This window comes from Pygoscelis adeliae, unplaced genomic scaffold, assembly GCF_000699105.1.
Source record: "Pygoscelis adeliae isolate BGI_AS28 unplaced genomic scaffold, ASM69910v1 Scaffold57, whole genome shotgun sequence".
Classification (NCBI taxonomy): Eukaryota; Metazoa; Chordata; class Aves; order Sphenisciformes; family Spheniscidae; genus Pygoscelis; species Pygoscelis adeliae.
The window spans coordinates 8,792,090-8,802,728 of NW_008825615.1; the positions used below are offsets into that span (position 1 = coordinate 8,792,090).

The following is a 10,639-nucleotide window of genomic DNA, read 5'->3' on the forward strand; positions in this document are numbered from 1 at the left end:
AACAAGCTTGTTTTAGATAAAACCTGATTTGCATTTGTGACATACAAAGATCTCAGGGATGACAATGGGGCAAGCTTTATCGCTCTTGCAAAGTCTGACAGCATCACAACAGGATTAGCTACTTTCTAATTTTCAACCTATTGATCAATTTACACTGTCCAGGCCAATTGTGTTAGAAAATCTATGAAATGTGTTTTTCCTCTAAATGCAGAAGCAATTCGATTCTAATTTGTTAAAGTGGTGTCTAGGACTAAACCTCTCAGTTGTCTAAGAGACTGACTGAAGTTCATAAAGAATTAATTTCTTGGTTTTGCCTGTAAAATACGTGCTGATGAGGTGCTTAGATGCTCAGTAAAAAGAAAAAAAGTTATTAAAACAAGGGACTTACACGTTCTCCTTTGGGTCCTCTGTCTCCTGGTCTCCCCACAGCACCCTAAAAAATCATTTTTGAAAAAAGATAAACATATCACTTAAAGGCTTTTTTGTATATTCATCTGTTAGCAGAACTGAAAGCAACTGCCTAGGATTAACAGCTCTGGTATCTGTGAAGAATAAAATACACTAGTATGTAAAAGCATGTTTTCCTACCGGAAGACCTGGCAATCCATCTTTTCCATTGATTCCCTATTAAAAAAAAAACCAAACAATTTTTTAATAAATATGCTTATGTATACGCATTTTAAAAATATAAAGGGTAAAGCTCAATGTTTAGTGCTGGTATCAGTACATATTTTGAAGCTGCAGAGGCAGCAGTTTGTGTGGTTACAATATAGAACTACTCACAAATAGTCTTGAGACGTGAAATAACAGAGCTCAGGGCGATACTGAACTGCAAGCACATTAAATTTGAGCTGAGAGCAGAGCAAAAAAAATCTTCGGCATTGAGGTGTGCATCAACTTTAATGAACACACAACTTTAAATGACAAGTTATATGGTAATTCCACAAATGTGGAATATGGACCTGTACATGCACTTTTCCAGTCCCAGCTAATCATTATACAACCATAGAAGAGATTTCTCTTGTGCTAGATATTAGCCCTGATGCCCTATTGCCCTTCTGCTGTTACAGAGATTATGCCTTAATAGTAAGTGGCCAGATCCATTCTTTGGTCCTTAGGACTTGTGGCACAGCACAGCTTCAGCCTCCTGGGCTAAACATATTTCCTTCCCAAAAGAGGGTGGTCTCATTCATACCATCTGCTGGAAACAGTCCCAGGCCCACGCTATCCCCCAAACTGGAATGTGGCATTATCTGAGAGTCCTAGTTGGCATGGGCCAAAATAATGTCAGAGTATGTTAACAATTGCACAATGCCAGATAATTGCAAGATAAATGCTCTGGCACTGTTTAATTTACTAGGATATACATGGATCTGCATATGCAGCAAACTCTGCTATTTCACTGAATGAGAAAGAAGGACTTGGCATGAGCAAAGACATCAGGAATATTTGCTTCCCTCTCATGCTGCAAAGTGGAGTTTTGCACAGGTTAGGCATCTTGGGCCAATTTGCTGCTGAAGTTACAGAAATTGTCTCTTCTCTCAAGACAGAAGTGTAACGTGGAGACGTGCTGACAAACTGAAATGGTCTGCTGCTCGTGCTTGTCCCCAAAACACCAAGCTTCGGGGGAGATAATGAGTTCTGCACTATCCTTTCTGAACCATTTCTAGAATATAAACTAGGTTGTTTTAAACCAGCTTAGACAATGCTGACTACACTGTTGCCACACTTTTATTAAATAAAGAGGTCAGATTAGACACATCCTAAGTGAACAGTAAATGCTTTAGCTGCAGTGTTTCATCACCTGTATACAGAAAAGTCACAAAGTTTATTCAGAGTCATGAAACACATGCTTCTCTATCTAAACCGAAACTGAGAATGTGTTTTGTCACCCCATCCTTTATAGACTGTGTTGAGTGTCTGGGTTAATATTCTCCTTCTGAAAAAATAAGAGAGGATCCTTTATGTCAACAGGATCCAAAGGACCCTCATAAGACCTTTAAAGGCAACATCTCAGTAACATTAACTATTAAATCACCACAATACCAGGAATTCTTGACTGGATGGTTAATACTGAGCACTGTAGCTCTAAGTGTTCTTCAGATGTTACCTAGCCTCACACAAAGCAGGATGTAATCTGATTTCTTTTGTAACTTCTGATACACTAAGATGCATCCTTTTGTAATGAACATGTATATTCAGTATAAAATCGCTTACTGGTTTTCCTTGTGGCCCTTCTGGCCCAGGGAAGCCTATATCTCCTATAGGTCCTCTGTCACCCTAAGAAAGAAGAAAACACGTATATAAATCTGCATGTAAAATTTTGCATTCAGTGTTTGAAATATTTGTGTATTATCACAAGAGTCCATAACTCAAATCTGTACTTACAGGTTCCCCTGGCATCCCTGGGGACCCGGGAGATCCCGTCTTTCCCTGCAAAAAGAGAACATTACAAATTCAAATTACTAGGAAGCAAAACATAATTTCTCTTAGGTCAAAAATAAGAGAGGATATATATTTGAGTGAAATATTCATGTTACTGTTCATTAAATGCTTTAAGAGAGCAAAAATAAATATTTTGCCAGATTTTTTTAATATTTGTGCCATGTTAAACTGGCTCTTGTGTATAACATAACTCAATCCCTTGGTCGTCTTTACCCTTTCTGAATACTGAGATAAAGTTTTCATGAAATTTTCTTTTACATCACCATGATTTCCTTCTTGAGCAGTCATAGTCAGATCAAAGTTTATCACTGCATATGTGAAATCAAGATTTTTTCCTTCAGGTACTTCCTAGTCCTGATTTTTTTTAAAGTGAGTTTATTACTGACTTAACACCTTTTGCAAATTTTCTTCATGCTCTTTTTCAGCCACTTTTATTGTCGTTTTATGTTCAGCCTGCCAGAATTCACAATCCTTTTTCATCTCATCATTTAGATGGTGATTTTAAATGTCTTTGTTTTTTTAAATGATGCCTTGCTTTTAACACCTATCTGGTTCAGCCCCAGACAAGAGTCTATTACCCTGAATCTACATTTCCTGGAAATATCCTTAGACCAGATCATCAGCTGACTTGTACAAGTGGGGGATCTAATACATCAATGCCAGTAACAACTTCAGGAACAATAGGACTGAGGATTCGTGCTGAGGAAATAGGCATTGGTGGCAATTCTTGCAGTATCTCAGTCCAAGCTTCCCTGATTCTATGATTCTATGATAATCCCGCTCAATTCTATGATTCTGCTAAAATGAGAGATTTATATTCCCAAATGGGAAAAAGGGTCCACTATTCAATCTAGGGAATAATGCCAGGCAAAGAGGACAAATTCTCTTCCAGTAAGATATGTGGATATATTTCAAAAACTCTTCCTAGACTACTAAGAAATATTGTCTCTCATACGTCTATTAATTTGTTAATTAAAACTGCTTAGCATAAAATGTTAAAACAAATAATTTATTTCAGTGGATTTTATTAGAATTAAATGTAATCAACAGAATGCAACTCCATCAGTGATGAAGGGAACTCATTAAATATTTCATATCCAGCTAGAACAGAGAGCAACAAGAATAAGACTTGGAACATATCCAGTGGGAAATACACAGGGAATGAACAATTGTAATCATCCTACTGCATTATTGATTCACAGCGTGAAATATATTTCAGAGCAACAAACTCTGAAACTCATACATGGGCTATAAAACTCAGAGAAATACTTCGCTTTTCCCCTTAAATGTGCAATTTTACCTTGTTTTAGGAGAACTTAACTAAATTAAGCTATTTAAGCTGATGTTCTCTCTTGGAACTCACAGTAAATAGACTAAATCAGTGGCTAATGGGAATGGGAGTGCATAGACACAAACTTCTCTTTATTTCACGAAACACACATTTATAATTTAAAAATGGTTCCTGAATGGATTGGTAGCCACTGAAATTTAATAATAAATGTATTTGCATATAAATAACTCCATATTGCCTCCTGAAATATGGATAAACTTTTTTATTAAACTGTGAATGCAATCTAAAAAAAAGTTGTCTTCATTTACTTTAGGAACACAAATGAATAATTATAATTTCAATTTATCATTAGTTAAATTTACTTTCACCTACCACAAAGTTTCTGGATGATTATCAAAAACTTCTCTGAATACCACATGTAAATAGCTGACAAAGCATTGCCCTAAAGCAAATATTTGATCAACTTGATATGCAGATCCTTGTAGATTGCAATAACTAACATTCGTAATTTTTCTTTGTGATAGAAAGATGCTCAGAAATCTGTGCATGCCCAGGAACACAGAAAATGTCTTTATCTATATTAAACTGAGGCAATGAGAACAATCTCATATGCTTTCTTAACTGAGCATATGCAGCTTCAAATTCCAGCTTTATCATGTATTCATACCATTCCCTCCTGTCATTTTAAAAATAATATGAACCCTTAGTGGTAATAAAACTCTAATCTCTTTGGGAAAAACACATCATTTTCATACCTGCCTATAAAGCATTAGCCAAGCATTGGTGTTCCACAAACAGTGATCGAGATGACAGCTCAGCACCTTGCTTGACCTGTTTTTTCAGCTTCTAACAAACTGAGTTTTCTTTAATGAATATACATACCGGTGTCCCTGCTACTCCTGGCGTGCCAGCTGGTCCACGGTCACCCTGAAGAAAAGATAAATCTATACTTAAATGGTAACAATCAAACAGAAGTTTGTTTGTGGATTCCCATTAAAACCTAAGGAAGGATTACTCAGTGAACTGAAAATGAGGACAAGAGCCACGCTCTGCTAAATGCTAATATTTAGCTCTGCCACTGACTCATTTTACAGACTTGAGCAAGTAACTTAAATCCTTTGTTTAGGTTCTCTTGTACAATATAATAATTTCCATGCTATCCCTTATACTCTGCTTGAAGCCTTCCTTGAAAAGGGATGGAAAGTCCCTAACTTATCTGTAGTTTTCCAAATAACTATCATTTGTCGTCATGACAATGACCAAAATTCACATAGGGTAATTCACCAGCATATCAACATCCCCATATTTAAGATGTATCTTTCAAAGAAGTTTTCACCTTCTTGCTACCCAGTCACCAGTTTGCTGCAAGTCAGCATCCTCCATTTGCATGTGCCACGGTCCTTTCAGGGCAAAATTTCTCCTTTTAGCATACAGCCACCTTCACCTATGCTTTAAGCTAAGACAATGGCTTTTGTGCTGGAGCTGATGAGTTATGGGCACAAATTCATCTTTCTCTCTTGAGAGGACTATAACCCAAAGCAGACAGATGGAGCTCACCAGTGGTAAAACTCTACACAGTGAGATTTGCCCTAACCCACTGCTGACGTGTATTGGTCTGTAAAACTACACTCTGCTAGTATAACGTTGGTTAAAAATGTAAGAAAAAAACCAGGCGCCTAGTTTCTATAAGCGTGTAAGAAAAGCCCTGGCACAGTTAAAGCCATACTAACAGGAGAATATTTTTGTGAGATGAGTTTACGTTACCTGGAGCTGTTTTGCAAAAGCTCTGCCAACATAGCTACAGCCCTGTTCTGTTGTGCAGAAGAGGCCCTGGAGATGGTGGGATTTCTGGTTTCTGTTCTTATACCTAGTGCTGATTTGTCTCATTCTCATCATTTTGTTCAGGTAGCGCAATGATAATGCTGGGAATTAGAAACACTTAACTCCATCAGACAAAGTGTAGACAGATGACAAGTTAAATGTCTGACCTTGCGTCCGGAGGGAGAAGCTTGCTTACAGGCCACAGTTCAACCTCTCCTGCTCTGGAGGCTAACAGAAGTCACTTAATGCAAGTTCACCCCTCAGTGAGGAACATGCACCTCAGGAACACTTGAGCACTGAGTACCTGGAGCAGGGCATATTGGCTGGAGCACTGCACTCTGTCCCTGTGGTTATTCTGGACCCAGAACTTGTATCGTGGTGTTTTCCCTATACGCTGGCTATGACAGTGAAGCTTAGAAATTCCTAGCACTTCCCTTGCAACTTTTTTCTTTTAAGGATTATTCTGCTCCTTTCAGCAATCTGATTCGCAGCATGGATGCACAAACCACTGTGTCAGCACAGCTGAGGGAAGGGACATTTTAACATGAGGACACAAAGTTTTTAAGACCGTTCATGAAATTCCCATGAAATTACAGCCAACGCTGTCTGTGGAAGATGGCATTCTGCTACACAGATATACCTAATAGCTCTAAATGCACCAGCATGCACTGTACTGTTGGGAGTGGCAGGCAGACTCTGGGATTCCGTTCATTTATTTGCACCAGACATGTGGAATTTTGACCAAATTTAGTTAAGGAAAGGATATTTTTGCTTTGGGAAAGGGCCAAACACTCACTTAGCTTGTTTATACGATCTGCTCCATTGCTTATTCCCTTTATTTAATTCTTGTCCCCACTTCGTCTCAGTTAGACCTGTAATAGCTCCCTGTGTTTATTCATTCTGAAATCAGATTAGTCTTTAATTGCTTGTAAATTGTAGTCTTCCAGAGCAAGAATCATCTCGTGTAATTTAAATATCTAGTATAGACACCTACCTTAGATCTTGTCACTCTCTGCACAAGGAGTAATGCACAGTGATATTGACAGAAACTTTTCATTTACATTGCTTTTTGATGAAGAATAAGTTTCAGTAAACTATTTTTGTATGAAGTCATTGAATAACATGTAATTAAAAAAGCTGAATAAATATTCAATTAAAAAAATTACTCTTTTTTCTTCTTAAATGTAGAAGATATGGGCAAAATCAAACTGTTTTCACTGACAGAAAATATATTTACAGATTTTTTCATTTTGCCCATATTTTTTGGGCATGAATTTTTTGTACTTTGCCATATTTAGAAATAAATACCAAAATCTTGGTATTTTGGTATTTAGCATTTCATGACAAGCTTTTCTCTAAATTCCTATCAGCCTCCACAACTAGAAAGTGAAAGGCTGAAACATGCCACCAGCTGAAGGAAAGGATCATTTCCTAGCACTGGAATGCAGACTTGAACTACAGGAAGGAGTTGGAGAATGTGATACGGTTCGGGATGTGCTATGGTGGCACCATACACGCAGTACGGAGTGCAAGAAAAGCAAAACAGAAACAAGGGGTGTTTTTTAGAATACTGAGCAACAGCCTGAGAAAAGAGATTTTTGCTCACTTTGGAGCAGGATGCAATACAACAGGAACTGTAGGGAATCAGTCTCTCCCTCTATTTCTACTCTTTTCAACATTTTTACACTCATCTGAAATGGTCTTTTTTTTTGTATGGAAGTCGTGCATGCACTAGGTCTAGACTAATTCAGGTACAAAATTCTTCTCAGATCTGTAGCTGTGCTGTAAGTCTTAGAACAAGACAGACAGACTGTAAGCATAAGACAATGTTCAATAGAAAACAAGAACTAGTGACCGTACTTAGGAACATGTTAACTATATTACTATCAAGTAATATACTTACATATAGTGTCTGTGTACATATACATATAAAAACAAATAGTGTATATATATAGTATATAGTAGTATTCTATGAAGTTAAGAAAACAAAATATTACAAGGCCTCCTACAAACAACTTTTCACTTGCGGAAAATGAAATTTTATGTTGGGTGAGTATAGGATTTAGATCCACAGTAAAGGAAAAAAAGAAAATACAGATAAATATGCAAATATTTTTCACACAGAAACATTAACTTACACAAAAAAAATTCAAACAAGGTTTCAGAAAACATTTAGCTGCAGATAGTTGCCACTAAGAAGCCATGACTTCTTTTTAAGAGTCCTACCTTTTCCCCTGGGAGTCCTTCCAGTCCTGGTAATCCCATCGGTCCTGGGTCTCCCTGATTTTTTTTTTTTTAATTAAAAAGGATTGCATACATTAGAATTTCTGTACTCTGCATGAGAAATGTTGAACAGCAAGCAACAGCAGATTATTTAACTTGACATTAGTAAAACAGCTAACCAGTTATTAGGTGAACAGATTTCCTTATGCCTTATTTTAGTGATCTGTGAATTAAGCTTTTCCCAGAGACATTGTGTGAATATTTGAGCAGCGGTTTTAATTTTGATGACTAATGTAATCCAGAAGACTCTCCTCCAGTGTTCTTGCAAGCCAAGGTTAGCTCTAAAGCACCTCCAGGCGGTAGAGCCTCGGGGTGTAAGCATATGCCATCAACCAGAGAACCAACCTCCAAGCAATTCTGTCCTCAGTTCCCTAAACAAAGCTTACTCTGCAGCAAGGGACACACAGACTAGGTCCCTGTGTAGGTCTTCAAGTTTTGAAAGAAAACCAGAAACACGCTCCACTGGAGAAATCAGTTTAATGTATAGAGCGGGGAGGCCCTTTTAATTCTTTTTCTTTTTTTAAAGAAAATCGATAATTTACCATAGAGATTTAAACTACAAATCCAACAAATCCAGTATTTCAGCAATTCTCAGTTAAATGAAAAGTCACAGCAAATTCCCGCCCGGATTTCATGAAGTCTCTGGCAGATCTCACTTTCCACACCTAAACTCTGTTTGGGAGATGATGCTTCCTGAGTAGGAAGTGAATGCTGGTACAGAAAGACGTATTCAGCTTCTGGGCATTATGATGAAACAAAAAAAGAGGCTTTGTGACTTTTTTTTTTTTTTGAAAATTGGTTAATCAACTGTTTTAGGAAACTATCTCACAACTCCATGTTTTGCTGTGAGTGCTGAGGGGTTCTGTTTTGGGTTTCTTATTGTCCTTGAGGAGCACAGTTATCACATTGGTTCATAGATCAAAGTTCAGTTTTTCATGTAGCTGGCTCTCCATTAACACTTGGCAAGGAATCAAACATGATCCTAGGCCCTGCACAGGTTGGCTGAGTGGGGATTATGCACCTTCATGATAGATGAAGTCCTAGCCAGCTGTTAAAAATGTTACCTTCCCATACCACTTTGGTCTTGGCTGGGTTAGTCTGAGCTAGCTGCGCTTAATTCTGCTGCTATTTTTGTGTAGATACTGTGTCTGCACTGCTAGGAAAAAAGATACAACTAAATGGTACTGGCATGCTGCTTTCATGAGTAGAGACGTTTCTCAGTAGTTTCACACTGATACTGAAGAGAAAGACTCTATGATATGGACCTCAGTCAGAAGGCAAGAACCCTTCAACAGAGAAGACACTCATCATCATCTTCCAAATACTGTGGCCTGATATGTTAGATAAGGCCAGTCTCTAGTGACATCCCTTTAAAGGTCTTTTCCAACCCAAACTATTCTATGATTCTGTGACATTTGAACAGTCTATGTGTTGTGCTCTGACCTGATTCTTTACTACCAGGCATCCAAGATGTTGGCTGAACCATCTCCTTATTTATTTTGCCCAAGATTAACAATTCGAAGACAGGACAGCAGCTGGAGAGCTCAAGTGTCAGCTTCTTAGTGGTTGAATGAACTCCTGAATGTGTTAAGGAACTCTGTCAGTATTCTCTGAAGTAGTAATTTGTTTCATTAGCAGCAGACATAGCTGTTCTTTACTTTGCTGGAAGGGATGCGATTTTGTTTCAAAAATTATCTCCAATATTTTTCAGGGTTTCCTGATCTTTATCAAGTAGACAATTTATCAGCACATCACAGGGAACGTAGTCCAATTGGGTACAATTTTCTTTCCTAATTAGCTCAGCTTCTACTGCTTTTATCAGCAAGCTCTTCTCATCAATTTCCATGAGCTGACACATGGTACTCATCCTGATTCAGTCATACTGCCTGTAGTTCGAAAGAGGTTGCAGTGTTATAGTGCTGTAACTATCATTATGCAGTTATGTGATGTTCCTTAGACTTGAAAACGAAGTACACAATGTATTGAAATTTTAACTGCTGTGGAAGCACCTATCCAATTTTTAATACAATATCCATTTAAAATGACACTTGATACTATCATACTTTTTGGGCTAAACCATCAATACTCAAATTTTACTACTATCTTTTGGGTATTTTCACTGATGTCCAGTCATCAAGACGCAATACCTGTAAGTTTCAACTTTGCCACCTTCAAGGCTAGGAACTGTAGTGACAAATCACAAGCTAATGACAAATATAGTTTCTCTATTACAAAGGCAAGTGACATCACATGTCAAGGACTTTGGGAAAAATGTACACCCAGTCAGGATTTGGATCTACATTCTGCTGGCAGCTAGCCCTATGCAACTGCTCAAGATTCTTCTGCTAGTTGTCCTTCCCCTCCTCATAATTTTTCAAGAAAGATCATGTCAAAAGGACATAACACAATGCTTAAAGGAAAAAAATATCAAAAGTTAAATAGATCTGCTTTTGAATGTCAAACTGCATAGTTGAAAGGTATAGTGGCTCCCATGGTCATCATCATCTTGCTCACCAGAAGCAATGTGATCATACTGTAACTAACCATCATGCCATTTCCAAAGAAAACATCAACTTCTAGTTGTTACTAGCTAGCATGATGTAGCACGCTGTCCTTTCTCCCTTATCACTTTCAAATTTAATGTTGAGAACAATCTAATCGCTCCTAAGGTATTTTCTACTTTTAGAATCATAGAATCATTAAGGTTGGAAGAGACCTCTAAGATCATCGAGTCCAACCGTCAACCCAACATCACCATGCCCACTAAACCATGTCCCTAAGCGCCTCATCTACATGTCT

At 37.7% G+C, this 10,639-nt stretch overlaps 1 protein-coding gene across 1 annotated transcript in view; it reads right to left on the bottom strand.

The window, feature by feature from the left end:
- COL19A1 (collagen, type XIX, alpha 1) overlaps window positions 1-10,639 on the bottom strand; it is a 211,374-nt gene that overhangs the window by 16,193 nt on the left and 184,542 nt on the right. Inside the window, exons 39-44 of the mRNA XM_009333160.1 lie at window positions 7,784-7,837; window positions 4,619-4,663; window positions 2,389-2,433; window positions 2,218-2,280; window positions 589-624; window positions 389-433 (exon numbers count right to left, since the gene is read on the bottom strand). Coding sequence (XP_009331435.1) covers window positions 389-433; window positions 589-624; window positions 2,218-2,280; window positions 2,389-2,433; window positions 4,619-4,663; window positions 7,784-7,837 — 288 coding nt within the window. The remainder of the gene's footprint in view (window positions 1-388; window positions 434-588; window positions 625-2,217; window positions 2,281-2,388; window positions 2,434-4,618; window positions 4,664-7,783; window positions 7,838-10,639) is intronic.